Source organism: Meriones unguiculatus, chromosome 4, assembly GCF_030254825.1.
Source record: "Meriones unguiculatus strain TT.TT164.6M chromosome 4, Bangor_MerUng_6.1, whole genome shotgun sequence".
In the NCBI taxonomy this organism is placed as follows: Eukaryota; Metazoa; Chordata; class Mammalia; order Rodentia; family Muridae; genus Meriones; species Meriones unguiculatus.
This window is the reverse complement of record NC_083352.1, coordinates 82,054,946-82,079,347: the sequence shown is the minus strand read 5'-3', so window position 1 is coordinate 82,079,347 and position 24,402 is coordinate 82,054,946. Positions and strand designations below refer to the sequence as shown.

General features: G+C 46.3%; 2 protein-coding genes across 6 annotated transcripts in view; one reads left to right on the top strand and one right to left on the bottom strand.

Annotated features, from left to right (window-relative positions):
- The window catches only part of Vkorc1l1 (vitamin K epoxide reductase complex subunit 1 like 1), a 49,768-nt gene extending 42,446 nt beyond the window's left edge, over positions 1-7,322 (top strand). For all 3 annotated transcript variants that reach the window (XM_021657174.2, XM_060382266.1, XM_021657168.2), the window contains one exon: positions 2,767-7,322. In XM_021657174.2, coding sequence (XP_021512849.2) covers positions 2,767-2,956 — 190 coding nt within the window. In that variant the 3' untranslated portion in view covers positions 2,957-7,322. The remainder of the gene's footprint in view (positions 1-2,766) is intronic.
- A 1,699-nt stretch (positions 7,323-9,021) lies between these two features.
- Positions 9,022-23,506, bottom strand: Gusb (glucuronidase beta). 3 transcript variants are annotated; one of them, XR_009591452.1, is made up of 13 exons: positions 23,148-23,402; positions 21,114-21,299; positions 20,734-20,915; positions 20,302-20,444; positions 19,717-19,904; positions 18,773-18,916; positions 18,379-18,557; positions 18,142-18,288; positions 15,690-15,774; positions 12,560-12,736; positions 10,012-10,147; positions 9,736-9,872; positions 9,323-9,460 (listed from the first exon to the last, which is right to left on the bottom strand). XR_009591452.1 is itself a non-coding variant. In XM_021657148.2 (12 exons), the coding sequence occupies exons 1-12, from the start codon at positions 23,355-23,357 to the stop codon at positions 9,291-9,293; spliced, it is 1,947 nt and encodes a 648-aa protein (XP_021512823.1). In that variant the 5' UTR covers positions 23,358-23,506; the 3' UTR covers positions 9,022-9,290. The 3 variants fall into 3 exon arrangements, 2 of the variants coding, with proteins under 2 accessions (XP_021512823.1, XP_021512831.1); XM_021657148.2 differs by lacking the exon at positions 9,736-9,872 and having other exon boundaries at positions 9,022-9,460; positions 23,148-23,506; XM_021657156.2 differs by lacking the exons at positions 9,736-9,872; positions 20,302-20,444; positions 20,734-20,915; positions 23,148-23,402 and having other exon boundaries at positions 9,022-9,460; positions 21,114-21,180.
- Positions 23,507-24,402: the final 896 nt, after the last annotated feature.

Below are 24,402 nucleotides of genomic sequence, written 5' to 3'. Positions count from 1 at the left end.
TTAATGTTTTTTTTTTTTTTTTTTGCTGCCCACTAAGCTTATTTATGATAATCCTTTTTATCCTTTTAAATGTTGGTTTTGTGGTGGGCCTTTTGTTTCCATTTGTGCTTTGTAATTCAGCTGTTAATATTTTATTTCATTGTTTGTCAGCTCTTCTCTTCTGTGCAGTGATTGGTTAACTTCAGTCTGGAGTTGGCTTGCTGTGATTCACCTTTGGAATATGAATTTTTCTAAAAAGTACTATCAAGTTTGCCCAATTCTGAATGTACACATCTATCCTACAGAAATAGAAAGGTGATAGTGCAGATTAAAATAGCTATCATGGGGCTTAGCAGTAAGCTCAAGAGGTCATATCTATCTAAGAAAGTTGTGTGTAGTCGTTAAAGTAGGAGTGAGTGAAAAGATTAGGTACTGTTCAGTAAAATGAGCAAAATAAAGTTTAAAGCTATAGGGGAATTATGTTTGTGTATGCAAAAGCATAGTGAGGGGTTCTGTGGTGGGAGGAGAAAGGTTTCATCTCTAACTTATTGATTCTGTGGGATTTCTACAAATGCCAAGTACAAAATGCAGCTCAAAGCAGCTCGTTTTCCCTTAATAGAAAATGGCCTAGAGGGGGAAAAAATCATCCACGTTTATGTGGGAGACCAAGGTGAGACAGGTTTCCACTTATAATATTATTTCATGTGCATAGTTTCATCATGTGTATTATTTCCACTCATATTTCCTGACTTTTTTGTTTCCACATGTTTTTGTAATGTCAACTCTTTTGAATCATCTAACACTGGATTCCAGAGCCTGCCACTTCACTCCCTTGTATGTCACTATGTGACAGTCATTATTTTGAAATTATCTTTATTAATTATAAATTATAAGTATAAATTAATTTTAATATATAATTATTATAAATTATAAATTTTATAAATTATTTTTATTAATTTATAGTTCAGTGTTATAAAAATAGCTGCTGTTTGATGATAAGGAATCCCACCTCAGTTTACCTTATGGTTCTGGAGTTTGTTTTTGCATACATAAGAAAATGCAAACACATGGTCTTAATTTTTTTTTTAATTTCAAAATGTAAAAAGCAAATGCTATGTTCCCTGTCCAATAGCTTAATTTCTTTTTTCCCTTCTTTTTATTCTTTTTTTTGACTGTTCTATTTATCTTTTTTATATTTTTATACATAATGTATACATTAATTATACATTATGTATACATTATACTTAATAGCTACAGTAAGTTGTTTTTGTTATTGTTTTTAGAGCTAGAAGATACTCTGTTGTTAGAGTTATGGCATATTATAAAGTCCACAAGTACCTGCATACACTACAATTAGTAAAACAGCAGCACTTACAGGCCATTCAGAGAACCTTATTGTAGCTCATATAGTCAAGCTTTATCTGAGCTCATTTAATTCTCACAGAAGACTTAAGAGGTGGTTTGAGTACTGTCTGCTATTAAATTTGAGCAGAGAAAAACAGAATAAATACTTTGTACATCATTTTATTATTTATTTCTTTTTTGTTCATTTGCTTGCTGTGCTGGGGATTGAACCCCAGCCTTGTACATCAAGATGGCAAGAGATCTGCTACTGAGCTACACCTCTAGCCCACCAGTATCATTTTTCAAAATACTTATTTGTGTACATACCTCAAACTAGGCTGGAACTCAATTCAGAGCCTTGGTTGTCCTTAGATTCACAGTTGCTCTGCCATAGCCTCCTGAGTGCTGGGATTATAGCGTGGAGTGCCATGCCTGGTTCTTGCATCATTTTAAAACTAACTTTCTTTGATAAAGTTAAGGTGTCAACACTGATTATTTAGGCTTAGATTTTGAGCATAGATGATTTAGCATAGGTGAGGGCAGTACTGTTGAGTAAATTGAACATAATCTAGGCTTTGCTAGCCTATTAGCTTTTGGATAGGCAAGGACTATAATATGCTCTGCCTTTTCTGTCCTTGAAAATAAGTGTTTATAATGCTGTGTTGCTGCCATCAGAAAATTTCAGAACAGTACATGTGAAGGTGTTCAGAACTTGAGACACACTTTTGTCTTGAGCCGTGGTTTTTAATACCCGACTAGTTAGCCCCCATAGACAGGGTCTTACTATGTATCCAGGCAGGCCTCCAGTTTGATCTTTCTGCCCCAGACCCCAGAGTGCTGGGGTTATGGACACATGTCCAGCCCAAACTGCCTTTTTGCCTGATCTGTTTTGATGCAGGTGTGGCTTACTGGCCTGGTGTAGTTTCCCTTGTCCACCGGTTAGCTATTCTCAAGTGTCAACACTCTTTGTTTTGGTTTTTCCTCCTCAGCACAGTGTTGGCAAGGGTACCACCTGGTCTAGATTTTTGGTAAATTTGATCTAAACATGATAAGCAACATTGTCCCCAGATAGGGAACCTATAGTGGAATGCCAGGGGAGGACCTTACCCAGTAGGTATGGCTTGGAAGGAAAGCTGTGGCCCTTGTTCCTGCTCTCATTAGGAAGCTGCATCAGCATCTTTGCTTCATGTGATCGAGAGCCTGCATAGTTTATGTGCACACTTCCTTGTGAAACAGTAACAGATCAGAGCCCTGGCAGCTGAATCCTGTCAGTAAAATTTAGCCTACTTAGTGTTGAAACAGATGGGCAGTTTTTGCACTCTGCTGTTAGAGCCAAGAAGGTAAGGTCAGTATTAATACACTGCTAGTCACAGCCTACCACTTGTCAGTTGAGAAGCCTCTGTCCAGGCCCAGCCCTGACCTAGCCGTGTCTCTCTCTTGCAGGCATGACAGCCAGCGCAGTTGCAGCTCTGGTCCTCATGACCTCTTCCATCGTGTCTGTGGTGGGGTCTTTGTACCTGGCCTATATTCTGTACTTTGTGCTGAAGGAGTTTTGCATCATCAGCGTCACCACATATGTGCTGAACTTCATTCTCCTCATCATCAATTACAAACGACTAGTTTACTTGAATGAGGCCTGGAAGCGACAGCTGCAGCCTAAGGAAGACTGATGGCTGCCGGATTTCCACCCAGCTGGCTCAAACACTTCTTTCATTAAGTTTATTTTGCAAGTTTTTTTTTTTTTTTTTAATTCACAACAGACACTTTCCCTGAGAATCTTAAACTGATTTTTTAAAATATTGTAAATTAGAAGGGGCCCTAGCTATTTTCTGTGTCAATCTTCATTTTAAATACGGATACAAAAAAGGATACGCCAAGCCAATCAAAGACAAGCTTTAACTTTACCTTGAAGATGTTTCTGAGATAATAAAATGTAGCCCTAGCCCCCGGTCCTCAACCGTAAAGTGAGCAGCCATTGCTAGTAATTCTTTAATGTGTATAAATTCAATTTCAGGTATAACAAATGTGATCATGAACATGAAAATATTTTAGAATAGATACTGTATTAAATATTGCCATGTTTACAATATGTAATATGTTTTAGCCGATGGATTTAAACCTGTAGATTCAATTAGAGTCCATTTGTGTGATATTTGTAAATAAAGGTAGAAACATTGGATCCACCCCTGCAGAACTTACTGTACAGTTTAGTTGGAGTGTAGCAATGAAGAATTGTCAGCTCATTGTGACTGATACGTAGTGGAAATAGTAGATGCAAACAACATCTTGGGAAAATGCTGGCAGCACTGGTGCAGTATTGACAGCAGAAATAGGGTGGTTGGTTCCCGCCCGCTCTGAGAGGAAGAAGCTAAGCCTGAACATCTGAGTCAAGTTTGAGTAGTCATAAGACTGGATGGATTGTAACCATATAGGATATCTTGTGACCAGACCTTTAATTCCAAGGCTCTCGGGACACTGATTGTAGGAAATGGATGTAGTCATTGGAGAAAAGCTGAAACCACTATGGCATTTCTGGGCAAAGCCTCTTAAACAAGTAGCTGAGCTTTCAATGCAGGTGTGTTCTCTTGATCCTGGTGCCAGTCAGCTCAACAGTATTACAACTGATACAAGCACAAACCAAGTGCTCCGAGGTCGGCCCAAAGTTTTTCCCTTCTTGTTTCTTGCACTAAGGATTGTCAGTAGGTGTTTCAGAATCACATATTGAATTTGTAAACCTTAGGGCAGACACGAGGACCAGTTTGCTGACTCGGAAGAAACATAACAAGTAGAAAGACCTGGAAGTGAAACGTGGAAACTTTGTCCCACTCCAGTAGCCACACAGAAGCAGTGAGAAGAAACCCAGAGGTGACCTGAATAAACCCGATGACATGGTGACTGTGTTTCTCTGGTTAGCATCTTACAGGAGATGTTAAAAGTGCCTTCTGTCTTAAATCTCAAACCAAATTATTCTGTGTGTTGAACTGGGGCAGAAGTATCCCTCCTTTCCTTCCTTACCACAAAGCAGAGAACTTGCATTCTACCAGAAGGATTGTGCGGCCATTGTATTCCTTGGGAGTTCCTTGAGAAGTGGCAGTGTTTTTGTTTATGGTTTGGTTAATCATTATGTTAAAAATAGTCAACTAGACAGCAAATTCTAAGAGCTTTTATTTGCCTTCTTTTGGAGTGAGGGAACTGGCTGCTTTGTAAAGAGCATGTGTGGTCAACAATCATTCAGAGGCTTCTGGCCTTCGGTCATAACTGATGCATCATAGGATTTCTGGCTGAGGCTAGGGATAAAATATGAATTATAATGCCCTTTTAGTAGGTTCTAACCAGTTTTGATTTCAGCAAAGGTTGTATTTCCCCATGAATGTGAACATTTCCATGACCGTCTTACCATGTATGCACTGCTGTTGTCTTCTGAAATAGTTAAAGGACTTCTAGGAAGTACTGAATGGTATTTATGGAGAACCAAGTCCTCATGCGAGAACTGTATAGTGATGTCATCTTGTAGCCCTGTGTCCAGGTCTCCCAAGGCAGTGGAAATGGCTACCAGCTAAGACTTCTGCTACTTCCATATCAAGGCTGTGCTAAACAAGTCCCTTGGGTCCCAATTCCAAATGACCTTTTGTATTCTTTATCACTCAGCAGAATGGTGTTAAAGCTTGTCTTGACATTACAGATGTCTCCAACCTTTACTCAAGAAAATGTGAGAGTGTTCCATGCACCAGACCCTTCAAGGCTTCCCTTTGCTTTCCTAAGTCTTGGGAGTACCACCATTATTGATTGTATGACTTTTTTGTTTGTTTGTTACATTCCTGTGACCTAATAGAATGAATACCCCTTTCTCACTGAGAGTTAGTTAACAGGTGCTGTCTGAGATAACAGTGTTTGCTGACCAGTGTGTTCATGCTTGCCTGTGGTCCCATCATTTGGGTTGTAGAAGCAGAAGGATCAGGAATTCAAGGTCATCCTTGATTACGTAGCAAATTAGAGACCAACATTAGCTACAGGAGACCCTATCTTTAAAAAAAAAAAAAAAAAAAAAAAAAAAGCATTTGCTAAAATACATGTTCTCGGTAAGTGACCCTGTTGTGTTTTATTTGGTAACTTTTGCCCTAATGAATTCAGACTTCTCTCTGTACCTTCTATTAAACCTAGTGGAATGGGGGAGAAAAACACTGTGTTATAAAACTGCTAATATTGTTATGACTGTTTCTGTTTCAGACTGAATATTTAAACACTGAAGAAGCAGGGTTTGGCTGGGTCCGGTGACACACACCTGGGAGTCAGGGGCAGGTGGATCTCTGAGTTTGAGGCCAGCCTCGTCTAAATAGTGAACACAAGGAATGCCAGGATTACATAGTGAAACCCTGTCTCAAAGAGCCTACCCACAGTAGTAAACACTGAAGCGTGATTAACAATAATTGTGGAAGGGCAGACGAGGGGGAAAATGATTCCTACAGTAATTCTGCACTTCATGGTTTTGAAGTAGTTTATAACAAATGAAGCCTCTCTCTTCATAGTGAGAACATTTGAAGGAATAAAAGACTGTTCTGGCTAGGTATGCTCCAGGACTGTGTTGGCTTGTGGGAGTTCCCTTGATCCTTTCCCATAGCTAATTTCCCGTTAGGGAGGGTGAACTTCTGGTACAACTCAGGTTTAACTAGTTGCACTAGCTGCATTCCAGGAATTATTTTTGCTTCATATATGTAGCCTCTCCTTCAGCTATTTTTGTTGTTTTGTTTTATTTTTAAAGAGACACATGTTCTCACTCTGTGGCCTAGGCTGTCCTAGAATCCAGTACATAGCCCAGGCTGGCCTCAGACTTGGCATTCCTCCTGCCTTAGCCTTCCAAGTGCTAGAATGAGTGGTTCAAATTCATTATACGGAAGGAATGTTGAAAAGCATTGACAATTTCCATATAGATAGTTTGGGAGGCTGGAGAGGTGGTTTAGCAGTTAGGAGCACTTGTCATTCTTGCAGAGGACCCAGGTTTGGCTCCAACCCACATGTCCTAAGAACCATCTACAACTCCAGTTCCAGGCGATCCGATGCCCTCTTCTGGCCTCTATGGGCACTGCATGCATATGGTGCATAGACATACATGCAGGCAAAACCCCACTACACATATAAAAGCATTTCATTTGGTACAGAAGATCCTTGTACCTATGAGGTAAGATATAGGACACTAAAAATAACATTGTTGCGTTTTTGTTTTTATTTATAATTACTTTCCAAAGTGCAGCCAGGCATGGTACCACATGCCTATAATCCCAGCACTTGGGAGGTGGAGGCAAGAGGACCATAAGTTCAAGGGCAACCTGGGCTTTTTGAGACTTTGTCTCAAGGAAAACAAAAATCAAAAACTGCTCAGCAATGACTTCCTAAGCTATAGTTGGCACCACCAGTTGATTCTGATGAATACTGACAGGTGGTGGCTTTACCTTAAAAGTCATCAGCAAAGTTCCTCACTGTGATTTTTAGGAATTTGCTTGGAGATAAGGATGTCGCCTACCCCCATGTTTTCCTCTAGTGCACACACATCAGTGAACCCTTCCCTCCTTTTAGCATTTTAGGCAGCACATTTATGAATCCTAATTTGTGAGAACAACCCTATAGTCTAAAAGGGCAGAGTAGGATTCCATGCAACTTAGTCAAACACACACCCTCCCCTTCCCCTTTTAAACTTATTGACCCAGAATAGGTGAAATGTTAAGAAGCTGTATTGAGCATGACCTAGATAATAGGTGTATATGACCTGTGAAGTATGTTCCATCTACAGTATCACTCATGCTTCAAAAGCTCCTAGTAAACATTCATGTATAAAGGAGTTCACTGGGAAGAGTCCCTCTTTAATATAGATAGGAATATTCTTTATCAGAGATTTAGGATACCATTTTGCTAACTGATAAATAAAAACATGTAAATATGTAAGAATGTTTATTTGTTGCACATAACTTTTTTGGTATAAAATAAATGTAGACGTTACCTGTGGACATTGTGCTGCCATTGTTCTTACTTCAGTACGGACTCTTCAAAACGGAGTTGGATGAAATCAAGTGTAGAGTCAGGAAGAACGTGAGTATCCATGGTACTGCAACCCCATCTACAGGTACTAATTGTAAACCCCTTCCTCGGACATCCTGGGTAACTTATTCAGGTTTCTGAGTACAGAGTATTGATACAGATTTCTTAGGGATTATGTTCTTGGATTCCCGTGGGTTTATTATACATGTGATTGTCAAGAATCCATGACAGGGCTGGGTGCATGGCTTAAACCTTTAATCACAGCAGAGGCAGACAGTTCTGTGAAGTCCAGAACTGTATATCAGGCCAGTCTGATATACATAATGAGTTTCTAGGATTGCCAGAGTTACTTGGTGAGACCCTGTCTAAAAAAAAAAAATAAATAAATAAAAAATAAAAAGAATAATAATAATAATGACAAAGGCTAGGGATGGCTAGGTAATTAAGAACACTGGCTGCTCTTGGAGAGGACCCAGGTTCAGTTTCCAGCGCCTACTTTTCAGGGTTCTAGGAGGGAAGATTGGGACAGGATGTATGTAGAGGCATGGAACTGACCCTGAGAAAAGACAGCTGTCTCCAGCACTGCATATAGCTCTTGCTTCCATCTGACAGCTTGGAAACCCTTTTCAGGGCATCCATTCTCAGCCCAGGGTTGATCTTGGGAAGAATACTGTGCTATATATTCTTGTCTCAGTAGAGCTTCTTGACCAGAGACACAGGGACAAATCCCCAAGGAAAGACTTCGTGGGACCAACCAGGTCATCACAGTTGAGGCACCAAACACAGAACACTAGCTTACTAGGCCCTGTTTAAAAAGGTAGGTCCAGCTGGGCTTTTGGTGGCACACACCTGTAATCTCAGCATTTGGAGAGGCAGAGACAGGCAGATCTCTGAGTTTGAGGCCAGCCTGATCTACAAAGGAACTTAAGGACAGCCAGGACTACACAGAGAAACCCTGCCTCATAGAACAAAACAAAAAAGGCAGGTCCTATTTAGTGGCACTGGTGAGAGGCACTTCTTCACAGAGCTGTTCATAGGGAAGCCTATGAAGACAGTTCTGTCAGTAAAGTGCATGCTAGCAGATAGCCACTGAGGTGGTTCTCTGGCCTCTACAAGCATGCATATTCACACACAAGAGTCCAGGCTGGAGTTGTGAGCTCACAATTCAGAGAGTAGCATTTGAATCTTATACTTCTGAACTGTGGAAAGTGGTTTGTTGGTTGCTGCGCTGTATAGGACTTTGCTACATGTGTGAATATCCATGGAACTGCAGCTAATTGGAAGGGGGTTTGTTGAGACAGGTCTGGCCTGGAGCTCGTAGAGGTCTGCCATCCTCTGCCTCCCATGTGCTGTATTAAAGCCATGTGCCACCACACCCACCTCCTCTGTGGCATTTAATGAGTGGCTCTTTCACTCTTACTGGGTCAAGAATAGCCTGTTTAGATGCCCAAGTATGAGGGTCTTGGGCAATGGCCAATTTGTCACTTATAGAACTTTTAAAGAAAAATTTGCTGGGTAGTGGTGTTGGCAAACACTTTTAATCGCAGCACTTCAGAGGCAGAGACAGGTGGATCTCTTGCATTTGAGGCCAAGCTGGTCTACAGAGCAAGTTCCAGGGCAGACAGGGCTACAGAGAGAAACCCTGTCTCAAAAAAGCAACAACAATAATAAAAGAAAACAATTTTTATTTAGGTTTTTATTTTACATGTATGGCTATTTCCCCCAAATGTATGTTTGCATGCCTGCCGTACCTGCAGAGGCCGAAAGAGGGCATTTGTATCACCTTGGGAATGGAGTAACAGCTCAGAATTAGCCACCATGTGGGCACTAGGAATTGAACCTGGCTCTCAACTTCTGAGCCATCCCTTCAGCCCCTGCTCTGCTGAGGTGTCTTTCATTTCATCAGAGGCCCTGACTATAGTGAGGTAGTTCTAGCTTTAGAATGTAAATGGTCTGGTTCCCAAACACTGGGTCCCCGGCACTGGATGGTGATGTCTGCTTTCATTGGCAATCCTCCAGTATCTCTCTCGCAAAGTAAAGGCTGCACTTTTGGGTTGTCTCTGACGAGTAAAGATTCCCTTCTTGTTCCCTATTACTCTCATTGGTTCTAAAAAACAAAGCAAAGGGGATGAGATGACTCAGAAAGTAAAGATACTTGCTATCAAACCTAATCACCCCAAGTTCAATCACAGGCATCCACATGGTAGAAGGAGCAACCAGACTCCCCAAAGTTGTCTAACCTTTACCTATGGCATACACACACACACACACACACACACACCACCACCACCACCCACTACCCACTTTCCACTCTCTGACTACATAAAAATGTAATAAGATAATGTAATAAGATAAAGTTTAAAATACTATGGAGGGGCATACCTTTATTCCTAGCACCCAGGAAGCAGAGGCAATCAGATTGTCTTCCCTATCAGCTAGCCAGGGTTACATAGTGAGACCCTCTCAAAAGTTGGGGTTGGAGGAGAGATGATACACCCAATCTGAGGCCTGCTTTTCTCCTTTTAAAGATTGTAAAATAGACCAAAGCAAGTACTTTACCATCTAAGCCATCTCCCAGTCCCATTCCCAGTATCTTATAATTGCCCAGAACTGAAAACGCCAACCTGAGAAACATCCCTAAGCTTAAAAGACACTCACTCTGGCTAGTCATAAAGTCAGCAAAATTCCAGATGAGCTCTCCGACCACATACTCCTTCCGTTTCTGATCCAGCACCAAATGATAATTCTCCAGGAGAGCCTTCTGGTACTCTTCACTGAACATGCAAGGTGGATCCTGGGATATGAGGCAAAGGGGATGAGTTGGGACTCAAGATTAGATACACTTAAAGATGAACTTAACCATGATTAAAGTATCATCTTTATTTCAGGCTGTACTAATGGCAGGACTTTAACTGACCCTGGCTCAGAGACAACTGAGGTCTGATGTCTGCCAGAGTGAAAAAGATTTTAAAGAACACCATCAGCCTGGTGGTGGTGGCACAGGCCTTTAATCCCAGCATTCTGGAGGCAGAGGCAGAAGGATCTCTGAGTTGGCGGCCAGCCTGGTCTACAAGGATCAAGTTCTAGTACAGCCAGGGCTACAATAGAGAAACCCTGTCTTGGAAAAAAACAAAACATACAAAAATATCTTCATTACAGTGGCCCAAGCATTTAATCCAAGAACTCAAGAGACTGACAAAGGATGGAGAGTTCAAGGGCAGCTAGGGCTACACAGTGAGAACCCTGTCTTAAAAACAATCTTAAAGTGCAAAAATCTGTGGGGCAGTGGTGATGTACACCTTTAATCCCAGCACTCAGGAGGTAGAGGCAGGAGGATTTCTGTGAGTTTGAGGCCAGCCTGGTCTACAGAGCTAGTTCCAAGACAGCCAGGGCTATGCAAAACACAACAACAACAACAACAAAAAGAAAAACTGTCTTGAAAAGCCAAGCAAACAAACAAACAAAAAAAGCCAAAGCCTTAATTAGTAAATGTGTATTTGTCTTCTCTATTTTCATTTGTCTGTGTTGGAAGTCAAAGGGTCCTTAACTATATTTTAGATAATTGAGTCAGGGTCTCTTGCTATTTCAGTTGAGTCTGGTGAGGCCGTTTGCTCTGGGGATCCCATCTCAACCCCCAGAATACTGGGATCACAGGAAGGCTCCGCTCCGACACTGGCCTGTCACCTGCCTAAGTGGCAGGTGCCTGAGTTTTGTTTCTCACATTCACAGAACAAGCACTTTCAAAGCTAAAGTACTTTGGAAGTAGGTGTTTACCTCAACTCCAAAATCATTTGGTTTGGGGGTGGGGGTGCAGTTGACAGTAGGGTCTTAGCTCAAAGCCTGGGTATAGCCCAGACTGGCCTCAAATGTGCACTCATCCTGACTTAGCAACTCCTTTGTGTGGGACTGATTTGTTGTTATTTTAAAGTATGTATGTAAGTGGCTGGAGAGATGGCTTGGTGGTTTAGAGAGTGTACTGTTCTCACAGAGGACCCAAGTTCTGTTCCAAGCACTGGTATCAGGTGACAGTCAGCTGTGACTCCAGCTCCAAGGGAGTCTGACACCTCTGGCCTCAGTGGGTACCCAGACACACATACAGACACAGATATACACATAATTAAAATTTTAAAAATCTTGTGCATGATGTAGGTACACTGTGTGTGTGTGCAGGGTGCATGCATGCAGAAATCAGAGGACAGCCTGTCAGTCCTCACCCCTCCTTGTTTGAGACAAGGTCTCTTGCTCACCACTGTGTATGTATGCCCTGTGGCCTGAGAGCTAACAGGGATCCTCAGTAGTTATGTGGTAGTTGCTATCATTCCGGGCAGTGCAGATAGGGACCATTTCCATCCCTGCCGAGGATCTACCAACACCTGTCTTTGATGTGGGGAGATTTTTGTTTGTTTTGAGATAGGGTTTTCTATATCCTAGACTAGCCTCAAATTCATTATGTAGGCAAGGCTGACCTTAAACTTCTGCTGCTTCTGCCCCCACTCCCCAGTGCTAGAACAGTAGGCATGTACACCTGGCTTACGTGGCACCGGGAGGATGTAGAGCTTCAGGCATGCTAGACAAGTACGCTGGCAGCTGAGCTACCTTCTCCCAGGCTGAAACATCCTTTAAAAAAAGATTTGTCTGGTTTTTTTAAATCATGTGACCGTGTGCACTATCGGCATGCAGGTACCTGAGGATGCCTAAAGAAGACATCGGATCCTCTGGAACTGGTGTTACAGGCAGTTGTAAACTACTCAGTCTGGATGCTGGGAACATCCTCTGGGAGGGCAGCAAGAGTTAACCACTGAACCATCTCTCCAGCTCACAGGCTGGGAATTGTAAAAACGCACTATTGGACCAGATGTGGAGGGACAGACCTGTCATCTCAGCACTCAAGAGGCTAAGGGAGATTGTGGATTTGAGGCCAGCCTGGGCATCAATCAGAGACCTTCTTAGGAAAAAGAGAAAAAACAAAACAAAAACCAATGTGGATAGCAGGTGGGTGTTGTGTGGAAACTCAGCCAAATATGGGGCTGTCTGGGGACCCACTCAAGCCAAACCAAGGCCTGCATGCAGCGGCCAGTGTGTGTAAGGTTGGGGTGGTGCCCGAGAGCTAAGGCTAGGTCACTGATACGACTGAGGGCAGAGATAGCCCAAAGAGAGAAGTAACCTCACTGTTGTGTGAGTGACAAAAACATTCTACGCTGTTTACCTCGTGAAACCCTGTGATTGCGTCTGCTCCATACTCGCTCTGGATGATTGGCTTCTGGTGAGTCTCGTACCAGCTCTCAAACTGGCTCTTCAGCTGTATCTGAATCACCTCCAAATGCCCATAGTCATGATACCAGGAGAAGTAGCTGTTCACACAGATGACATCCACGTACGGGGCCTAGGCCAAGAGAGGTAAAGGGAGTTTACTTCTCACACTGAGGGCCTCTTCTTCAAGGTCAGAATAGAATGCAGGTGACCCAGGTTACCATCCCACACACAGGAAAGAAAGCCAAGAACATACCCCAAATGGGGCTAATATATAATGCTAGGCCGAGGTGCCCAACTGGGCCATGGCTGGAAGCAAAACAGGCCACCAGCCAGCACGTGACCCTGTTGGATTTTAATGCTTTCTATTCCTGTCACTGGTCTCTTGTGGCCTTTCCTCGAGATATGATCCAACCTGAAGAATTAATATTTTTCTCTTCACAGTTCAGCTTTTGATACAGACTTACATAGCCCAAGCTGGCCTCAAACTCCCTATGTAGCCAAGGCTGACCCTGATCCACCTACCTTCACCTCCCACATGCTAGGATCCCAGGGGTGCACTCCTTACACCTAATTTTCTGCCTTGCCAGGGACCAAGTCCAGGTTTTCAGGAATTTGAGGCAAACACTAAAAATTTTGAGTGAACATTTCCTGCTCCTTCATATTTTTGAGGGGCCACCAAGGCTGCAACCCAAGGGCTTGTATATTCTGAGCATAGGCTGTACCCCTGAGCCACGTACTCGGCCCCTCACAAAGCCTCCTCTGATCCAGAATTTAGAAGCCAGTGCTGCCGGGTATGATGTTGCCTACCTTTGGTCCTAGTGCTTGGGAGGCAAAGGCAGGCCGCTATCCATGAATTCGAGGCCAGAGTAAGTTCAGCACAGCTAGGGCTGTTACACCACAGAGAAACAAGAAAGGCAGTGCTGTGAGTGGCAGACTCACTAGATTTCTCCCTAGGCAGTGGTAAGATGTCCACAGGGCATGGATAAGAATGGGTCCAAACAGCAGGAAAGAATTCTGTTGTCTAGAGAGCTGGAGAGATGGCTCAGTGGTTAAGAGCACTGACTTCAAGAGGGCTTGGGTTTAATTCACAGTTCACAAATGTCTGTAATTCCAGTTCCAGGTAATCTGACACCCTCACACAGATACACATGCAGGCAAAACAGCAATGCACAAAAAAAATAAAATTTAAACAATGTTCTGTGATCAGCTGGCTAGTCTTCAGTGTCACACAAGCCAGTCTCTTTCTAGCAACACTGCTTGGCTCCAGAGCAGCCCTTGGAATGATAACATCTTTCCCAAGGGACTACAGGCCCTCTCCCGGCTGTGGTGGTGGGAACATGGCAACAGCAGAAAGCTGTGGAAGGTCAAGTAGTGTCACTTCATAAAGGATACTCCAGGGAAAGAGGCCAGGCATGGGCACCCAGCAAGCAAAGCCTTCACTGTCTACACACAAGATAGGGCGAGCACTGAAACAGCCAGCACTTGGATCTCTGCCACCTGTTTCTTAGAATGGTAGGCTCCAGAGAACAGAGAAGCCAGGGCTAACAAGGCTTTTGTTGTTAATTATTTTTAAATATTTAACTTGTAAATGAATGTTTTCCCTGTATATCTGTATATGCATCCGGAGGTATCAGATGCCCTGGAACAGAAGGCTGTGAGCCACAATCATGTGGGTGCTGAGAACCCAACTCTGGTCCTCTGTAAAAGCAACAAGTGCTCTTAACCACCAGGCCTTCTCTCTTGTCAGTCCCCTGACAAAGCTTTCGTATCCATGAGAAAATGACTCAGCAAGACCATATCTCAAAAAACAATGGGGGAGGTAGGTGCTGGGGAGGTGGGCAGTGTCTAGCACCTCATACAGTGACGGTTTGGATGAGAACAGCTCCCATAGGCTCCTATGGTTGAGTCTGTGGTTCCCACTTGGTGGAACAGTTTGTGAGGGAGGTGTACTACTGGGGACAGGCTTGAAGTTTCATTCCAAGTCTCTCCGCTTTGTGGTCGTGTCTGAAGATGTGAGCTCTCAGCTACAACTCCAGCACTATGCCTTCCTGCCTGGGGTAATGCACTGGAATGCAGAAAATTAAGGGAAAACAGTTGGGGGAGGGAGGAGCTGAGTCTGTCCAGCATGATGTCTCATACATGTCATCCTCAAACTCAGGAGGACTTTGAGTTCTAGGCCAGCTTAGGCTATAGACTACATATTAAGATCCTGTCTAAAGCAGAAGGCTAGTTGGGAAAAGGAGAGGGATCAGTGAGAGTGTGCAGTGGACAAAGAGGGAATGGGGGTTGACTATGTTCAATAATTAAAAATACACACATGAAAATAGAATAAACCTATTATATATAATATATGCTAATAAAAATCATTAAAAAAAAAGTACCCAGGTCTACACTGCAAACAGGTACACCATCCTGGAAGTAACTAGGCTTTCTCTCTCTCTCTCTCTCTCTCTCTCTCTCTCTCTCTCTCTCTCTCTCTCTCTCTCTCTCTCTCTCTCTCTCTCTCTCTCTCTCTCTCTCTCTCTCTCTCTCTCTCAAGACAGGGTTTCGAGGGCTGGAGAGATGGCTCAGAGGTTAAGAGCACTGGCTGCTCTTCCAAAGCTCCTGAGTTCAATTCCCAGCAACCATACGGTGGCTCACAACCATCTAGAAAATGAGATCTGGTGCCCTCTTCTGGTTGCATAGGTGAACATGCAGACAGAACACTGTATACATAACAAATCTTTAAAAAAGAATTAAAAAAAAAAAAAAAGACAGGGTTTCCTTGTATAGCCTTGGCTGTCCTGACTCATTTTGTAGACTATGCTGGCCTGGAACTCACAGAGATCTGTCTGCGTCTGCCTTCCTGAGTGCTGGAATCACAGGCATGTGCCAATGTGCCTAGCAGCCCAGGCTTTTGGGGGTTAGAAGCCACACTGCCTAAGCAGTGTGAATTAGCAAGAAGTTAGTGACTTTAACCTGAAAACCACTTGTGAAAATGGCTGGGCTGGCCACTGCTGGTTCGTGTTAATAAACCCAAAACTAAAGGCCAAGCACAACTGAGCAGAGGCGTAGAGTGTGGAGACTCCCTGCTCCAGGCTCACCCCCAGGTCTGCATCATATCTGGCGTTGGTCACAAAGGTCACAGGACGGGTGGGGTCCAGGGCTTTGGTGTGGGTGATCAGCGTCCTGTCCATGGAAGGCAGAAGACAGGCTCATCAGTCTGGGAAGGGCTCTCAGATACCGATCTCTCTTTTCTCCCTGCCCTCCCATCAGTGGTGGCTCATAGCTAAGACCATGAGAATAGAGATGAGTACAAACAGAAATGACAAGAGGCAACAGAAATGAAGCAGGTGTCATACCCTGTAAGGCTGGAGTCGGGGGGGAGGAGGAAGCCTCTTGAGTAAATATAGTATTGAGTTGAATTAACCATTAATCCAGGAGGAATGGAGAGGAGGGGACCCAATGGAAGGACTGGTCCAGGGTTAGGGTTTGATCCCCAGGACCTACTCCTGGTCTCCACAGCATGGATCACCATCATTCATCGTTGAAGACTAATTTTTTTTTCTTTTACATCTTTCTGATCATTACTCTTCTTATATGAAGGCTGTGTGTTGCCCCTTGCACTTAAGTTCTGAATCCATCGTCTCAAACAGTTCCAAACTAGCAAAAGCCAGTCTGGAGTACTCCAGCTTCGCCACTCTTGGTCTCATCCCTGCTGTCTCGTAATGCATGCATCTCTCTCAACCACCTCTTGGAAAAGTTTGGAGCCTCAGGAAGATATTTGCTTCCCCTTCAAGACAAAAGTTTTCTCCACCTAGCCCTGTCCCCAAAGGCCCCTGTATACCATGAGCTGTAAAGGGCTGTGAATGTCCAGAGATGTCACTAGCCAAAACTAGGGCCATTCTTCAAGGCCTGCCTTCTACAGACTCAGAGGGGCTCAAAATACTATATGGAACGGGTGCAGTGGTGGCATCAAGAACAGTGGTTCTCAACCTGTGGGACCCTTTGGCAAACCTCTGTCTCAAAAAACAAAACAAAACAAAAAACCCCCCAAACCATTTACACTACAGTTTATAACAGTAGCAAAATTACAGTTCTGAAGTAGCAACAAAAATAATTTTATGGTTGGGGGTCACCAGGACGTGAGGAACTGTAATAAAGGCTCACAGCATTAGGAAGGTTGAGAACCGCTGATCAAGAAGCTTTGGCTGCCTTTGTAGGGCATGTAATCTAATTCACCCTGGAGGCTAAGGGGTCATTTCATGAAGAAGTGTGCCTGAAGGAGCTCAGTGGCAGAGCACTTGCTTAGCATGCACAGGCAAGGCCCTGGAGGACCCCCGAACCAGAAGACACATCTAAAACATGTTGTCTCATTAAAAACAAACAAACCCCTTCTTATGGTGCTGGAGAGATAGCTCAGTGGTGGTTCTTCTAGAGAACTAGGGTTCAATTCCTAGCAGCCACATGGTGGCTCACAACAGCTCTAACTCCAGTTCTAGGGGATCTGATGCCTTCTGGCCTCCGAAGGCGCCAAGCATAGGTGGTACGGGTGTGCATGGTGAAAGCACGCATGCAAGCAAAATCCCGCACAAACGATATTTTTAAATTCTATTTATGTTCACATGCCTGTGTAAACTGGTTTTATAAAGGTGCACCCAAAGCATCGCCAAGTGGTTTCCTATACCTTTACCATGTCTTTCTGTTAGTGAAGGAATGAATGCCAGACGTGAAGGAGCACACTTGTAATCCTAGCACTGAGTAGGAGGAGACACAGGAGGAAGAATTCAAGGCCAGCTTTGGCTACATAGCAAATTTGAGGCCAGGCCTGTGCTGTTTGAGACCTTGTCTGGAAAAAAAAAAAAAAATCAAAAAGAGGGGCTGGCAAAATGACTCTGGTTTAAAAGCACCTATTGCCAAGCTCAGTGATTAGGGTTCAGGCCCTGGGTTTACATGGTTGAAGGAGAGAACCAACTCCTACAAGCTGTCTTGTGACCTCCATGTGTGTGTCATGGCACACTCAGAAAAAGTTTAAAGATCAATCTAAAATTTTCATGTGTGGATCATGGGTGTAATGCCAACACCCCAAAGGGTAGGGGGTGGGGATGTCAAAAGGGTTAGTATCAGCATGAGACCAGCCAGAAATGCGTAACAGGTCCCTGTCTCAAAATAAATTAATAAAATTACATAAAGTCCAAAGTTCTCCCACTCCTTTAAAATCCATCCGTAGGGAGGCAAAGGCAGGTGGATTTCTGTGCATTCCAGGCCAGCCTGGTCTACAGAGCTATTTCTAGGCTACACAGAGAAACAACAAAACAAAAATCTAAAGTTCTGTGTCTCAAAGGAAACTGGATTTCAAGTATGACTAGGAGGATCTTAACAGGTGGAAACACAAATTGGGTGGCTTGATTTGGGTCCCCAGAAGTGATGGACTGGCATTTCCGTCTACGCCCCTCAAGGCTGATTTCCACCCTCCCAGCTGCCTACAGAGGTTCAGCCAGGCCAAAGGGCTGAGGCCCCAGGCCTGACACAGCCCAGGGAAGGAAGAGCACTCACTTGAAGTAGTAAGCGGCAGGCAGCAGGGCGGAAGAAGGCTCATTGGCCACAGACCACATCACAACCGCTGGGTGATTTTTGTCCCTACGCACCAGCTCCTCCATCACCTCTAGGTGGTGCCGAAGAGATTCGTTGCCAAAACTCTGCCTGTGGGACCAGAGAGGGAAGGGTCCCCAAAGGCTCTGAGAAGAGCTGGGCAAGCTGGGCAGTGTGGGCGGCGAGGGGCCGGGCACTCACGGCAGCTTGATGCCCACACCGGGACTCTCGTCAATGACCACAATTCCGTAGCGGTCACAGAGCTGAAGCACCTCCTCCGCGTAGGGGTAGTGGCTGGTGCGGAAGGAGTTGGCCCCAAGCCAACGCAGCAGGTTGAAATCCTTCACCAGCAGCGGCCAGTCGAAGCCTTTCCCTCGGATCTAGGGGACGGCAGGGCTCTGTGACCTCTGCCCTTGTCACCGGAGAATGCGCACCTTCTTCTGATGCCCGGCTCCACAAGAGCCACGCCCTCTGCCCTATCTAGGCTCACCACAAAACCCCAGCACATGATGGTGTCCTCGGGGCACAGAGGAACAGGAAGGAGACGTTAGTGATTCCCAGCATCCCACACGGGGATGCCACAGCCCCAACTCACATCGGAATCCTCGTGCTTGTTGACACCGTGGAAATAGAAAGGCTTCCCGTTTATGAGGAACTTGCTCTCTGTGACAGCCACGGTTCGAATCCCGACGGGGAGGGTGTAGAAGTCGGACACAGACTCAGCTGTTGTCATCCTCACCTAGGAGAGCCCAAGTGCCAGGCATAGGCACCCAGGTGAACTGAGGTGGGCTGAGCTTCATCCATGTCACCCAACATGAGGGAATTCTCCTCTCCCCCATAACACTTTAGAGTTTTTGTTTGTTTTTTAAAGACAGTCTCATGTAGCTTAGGCTGGCCTCAAACTCATTTGTAGCTAACAATGATCCTGAACTGATCCTCCTGCCTTCATCTCCCAAGTGCTAAGATTACAGGCAGCACCTCCATGCCTAGCTCTAGCTGTTTGTTTGTTTGTTTGTTTGTTTTTGCTCTTTCAAGAGAGGGTTTCTCTGTGTAGCCCTGGCTGTTCTCAAACTTACAGAGATCCACTTGCTTCTGTCTCCCAAGTACTGGGATCAAAGGCATGTGTCACTCCCCCCCCCCAGCCCAGGTAGTTTGGGGTTTTTGTTTTGCTTTTTTAGAGTGGGTTGTTTCTTTGAGACAGGGTCTTACTATGTAGCTCTGGCTGTCTTGGAATTCACTGTGTAGACCAGATTAACCTCAACTCCTATATTCATTTGATCCTATTATCCATAGCCCTGGTCCTGGCTTAAAAGGACCTGTGTATCCCACAAGCCTGCAGCAGAGATGCAGAAATTACCTGTGTTTAACAAGAACATGCTCAGGACCTACTCTCCATATCTGGACTTTCCCTCAAAGGGCTAGAAAAAGCCGGAACTGTATGACAGTACCCACCTAGACACCTGTCCTGGGTGCCAACTGAAGCTACAGTCACCAGGTGGCAGCAAAAGCCCTTCCTCACCCTAGTCCCAGATCACTTACCTCCAAGGAGTACAGGTAGGCTGGCTGCTCATGCATGAGGTAAGGCCACCAGAGGTTGGCACTAGGCACCCGAAGTTGGCCCCGGCCCTCTGTTCCATGGGCCACGACTTTACCATCCTCATCCAAAAGACGCACTTCTAGCTGAAACTGTTCACTGCCCTGGACGGAAACCCAGTAATTCACCAGCCCTGTGGGACGGAAACAGATATCCTACTTCCAGAAGTCCACTTAGGCTCCACAGCGAACAGCTGCTTGGTCTTTGCTGTTTGCTTCACCCGACTGTGCAGACAGGAGTGATTAGGGGTGGAAAAATAGTGGAGAGACAGGGGACTCATCATCATGAGCTAGGTCACTTTGAAGAAGACCCCGCTTCTCATGGGTCCTCACGTCCATGGAAAGTGAGATCCACCAGATGGGTGAAGCCCTTGTCAGCTTGGGCAGTCTGGGGCTTGTCTTCTGGGGGTGACGAAGCAGGTGAGGGCTAAAAGACGCTTGAAGCCTTTTTTCCCTGGGGGATTGTTTCCTCTGGAATGGGAGATAAGCCGGACTCAGCCTAGCACACAGCCTCCCGCCAGGAGCCCTCACCGACGTCTTGGTCCACGTTAGTGGTCACAGTGATGTCATCAATGTAGGCGGTGGGGGTGGTGTAGAGGACCACAGAGCGATGCAATCCCGCGTAGTTGAAGAAGTCAAACTCTATGTCCTGAACAAAGTATCCCTTGGGATACCTAGGTGGGGGGACAAAGGGCCATAGTTCCTATGTCTTTTTTCTTCCTGTGTGTGCATGCCACAATATCCAAGATCAGACCTCTAGACAGACAGGGTCTTTTGTTCTAGCTGGCCTGAGAACCCCCAGAAATCATTCTGCCTCCTTTGATGTTAGCTATCATGTGTCCCCTGGTCCCCTCAGATCCCAGGCTAAAGCCACTCTCCCTGTGGGAAAGTCCACTAGGAAGGGAAGGGGAGGAGAGGGAAGAGAAGAGGAGGGAAGATGGGGGAGGGGGAGATGCTGCTCACCTGGAGGTATCGTTTTTGTAGACAATGGTCCCTGGTGGCAGGGTGTGAGGGGTCAGTGTGTTGTTGATGGCGATGGTGAGCCGGCAGGTGGTCAGGGGCCCACTCTGGACCAGCTTGCTGATGTCAGCCTCAAAAGGGAGGTGACCTCCCTCATGCTCCACCACATGAATCCCATTCACCCACTGCAGACACACGGAAATATGAGCAGAGGGCAACCGGCCAAAGGGCACTGCTGCCTCAGGTACCCCCTTACAGAGGAGGGTCCCGACATCAGCCTGATGGCAGAGCCCATGAAGCAATCCTTTCTCCTACCCATGGCACAGACCCCTTCTCAACAGCCCAGACTGCCTTCCCTCCAGTCAACCGCTCCCTCCACTGACCACAACAGCATAGTAATGGGCACTGTTGATCCTCAACACCACTCTCATCTGGGGGTCTTGGGTCCATCGCTGGGGCAGGATTGCTTCCCGTTCATACCACACCCAGCCAATAAAGTTCTGAAGCTCTGCTTCTTGGGTGATGTCATTGAAGCTGGATGGGACAGGCATGTCCAAGGTCGGACCGGACTAGGGAAAGAAGAACCAGAGTCATGGGCTGGGGGTGGAGCTCAGCTGTTACAGTGCTGGTCTGCCACGGATGAGGTCCTGGGTTCCAACTCCAGCACTGCCTAAGCCAGTCATAGTGGAGCACACCAGTAATCCTAGCATTTGGGAGGCAGAGCCGGAAGACCAAAGTTCAAGGTCATGACCTGGCTATCCTCTGCTGCATAGCATATCTGAGGCCAGACTCTAAAGAGAAGGATCAGGTCAATTCTTCATGACCGCACACCCAGCACCTCACAGAAGTACAGGGACACTGTAAATACTGGCTGCATGAGTCGGGTAACTGAACTGCATGAACAATTTGTACAAAAGATGGTTAAAACCAGGTTCTTGGCTGGGTGTGGTGGTGCACACCTTTAGTCCTAGCATTCAGGAGGCAGGAGCAGGCAGATCTCTATGAGTTCGAGGCCAGCTGGTCTACAAATTGAGTCCAGGGGCAGGTCTACACAGAGAAACCCTGTTTCAATGCAGGGAGGGGAAGAATCAAGTTCTGACACAGGGCATATGATCTCAGGGCCAAGATTTTCAGGGAAAGGCTGAACCCAAGGCCACAAGCCAGCCTAAAACAGGACAGACCTTACACAAGAGGCAGAGATGACCACTGCCATGGGGAAGAAGGGAACGGGGGCCCCTGAGCTGAGGAAACTTGAGAAGCCACGTGCAGGCGCCTGCTCCTCCTTACTTCCTCTTCTGCTGAATGCTGGGCAGTGCAGCTGAAAACTGAGAGCCAACGCCAGGTGCGGTGCCTCAGCCTGTAACCCAAGCACCTGGGAAGTTAAGGTAGCAGGACTGCTCAGGGTGGAGGCCAACGTGGGCCAGTATGAAACGCTGTCTCATACACAGGCACACACACACCACACACGGCTGATGAGATGGCTCAGTGGCTTACAGGCACTAGTCAGCAAACCTGATGACCTGAGTTAGATCCCTGGACAGAGAAGAGAGTAGACACCCACAAGTTATCCTCTGATTTCCACACGCATTACGTAGCACACGAGTGCCCACTCACATGCACACAAATAAATAAATGTTACAAATGTTAAACAAAGAAGGGAGAGGAAGGTGGGGAAGAGGAGGAGAGGGCCGAACAGGAGACCAGCAAGGGAGAGTGAATGAATGACTGAAACAGAGAGGCGGAGGCTGCGAGCACACATTTGCTTCAACCTGCCACCAGCCCTGCCCAGTCAGGAAGGGAGAGTGCGGATGGGGTTCCGTTAGCTGTGCGCAAAGTCCCGTTCTCCATCTGAATCTTGCCATCCCACGGCCAAGGGCTCAAGCAGAGCCCCCACGGCGTCCAGCTCTCCCATCTCCGTCCCCACCCCCAAATGTGTGGTGGAGGCATCTCCTATGGACACAGCTAGCTAGGGTCCTGCTTCTCCCTAGATGGGAGAGGGCATGCAGGAGGTATGGATGCAGGAAGCAGCGTACAAACGTCTATTCCCACACTCGGGAAAGCTGGAGCAAGAGGTTCCCCGGGATAGCCAGGCTAGCCTGGGTCACAGAATGAGAGACTGTTTCAAAACCAAAACAACAGGCTCAGTAGTGACAAGTCGGCACGAGGCCCCGGTTGAACCCCAGCACTATGAAAGAAAGTAAAGTCCACTGTCTCGGGGAGCGCCTGCCTGGCAGAGTCCCCGCGGTTCTCAGGCACGCCGGGTTCCGCTTCCTGCTCCGGCTGCACGCTCCTCAGCCTGCAAACCCGCCTTCACCTCCTCTGGATGAAGACAAGGGAAGGGGCGCTCCAGGTACTGGCATCCCTCCCCACGTCCCCCGGTTTCTGGAAGCCTCCAGAGCCCTGGTCCTCGGGCGCACCTCCCGCAGCGGCCGCCGGTACCACTGCTGCTCGAAGCCCCGCAGCCGGTTGGCTGAGAGGTCCGCGCGGAAGCGCCACAGTCCGTCCAGCGCCCTGAGCTCCCGCGACGGGCTCTCTCTCGGGAACAGCATCCCGCCCTGCAGCGCCAGCGCGCAGCTGCACAGCAGCTGGCCCAGCGCGACCCAGCACGCGCTCCGCCTGGGGGACATGCTGGCCTGGCTGTCCACTGCCCCGAGGCTGGGCTTTTGGCCTCGCTCTCCGGGGGAGGGCGGAGGCGGGACCTGGAAGGGTCACGTGTGCCCGAGTGAAGCCGCCTGCGCCAACTTGGTTGAGGGCAAGTTGCCTGTACAGCTGCTTGGGTGAGGCCTTGCCGGGCGGGGGGGGGGGGAGGGGGGAACAGAGGCCAGGATAGGCGGAAAGAGGAAGCTCAAGTTCCTCCCAGCCCCAAGGTCGTCCATCCATAGGCACGACAGAAGTTCCTGCCAGCCTTACAGCCATCCCAAACCCCCACTCACACAAACACTGGGGCTCCCCGAACCCTTAGAACCCACCATTTCTTCACGACTTTCACGACTCCTTTGAAAGGTCGCAGATGAGGGGTTCAGGTGAGACACTGGGAAGAAATTTTGGGAGTTTATTAAAGAAGTTATTAAGGCTGGAAAAGACACATGACAACTTTGAGGCGGGGCCCCTGAAGAGGGTTCAGGCCCTGGGGGCCCAAATGAAGGTCTCTTGTAGGCCTTTGAGGAAGGGTGGTTTCACAGCACAAGCTTGCAGCCAGGCTTTTCCTGATGCCCAGGAAAGAGGCAGGCAAGTGGGTGGGCAATAAGATACGTGGCCATCAAGCTAGGAGGTGTTGGCGCAGGCCTTAATCCCGGCACTAGAGAGGGAGAGGCAGGTTCGAGGTCAGCCTGGTCGGTCTAAAGAGAGTTCTAGAACAGCCAGGAGTGCACAGAGAAACCCTGCTTCAAAAAACCAAACCAAAACAATCAAAAACAGCAGGAAAAAAAATCAGTTAATCCATGAGAGCAAATAAATACTTCTTTTCCCCTCTTTGCGTCTTAGAGATTATTTAATGGTTTGGTTTTAATTATAATTATTTTATAATGCATTTTCATTAGGAAAAATTTAAAAGTATGAGTAGCAAAATGACAACAATCTGTAATTGTAACCATAATTTAGTATACATTTGCATGTGCTCTATCTGCTTTTTGTTTTGTTGTTTGTTTATTGTTTTTTGTTGTTGTTGAGACC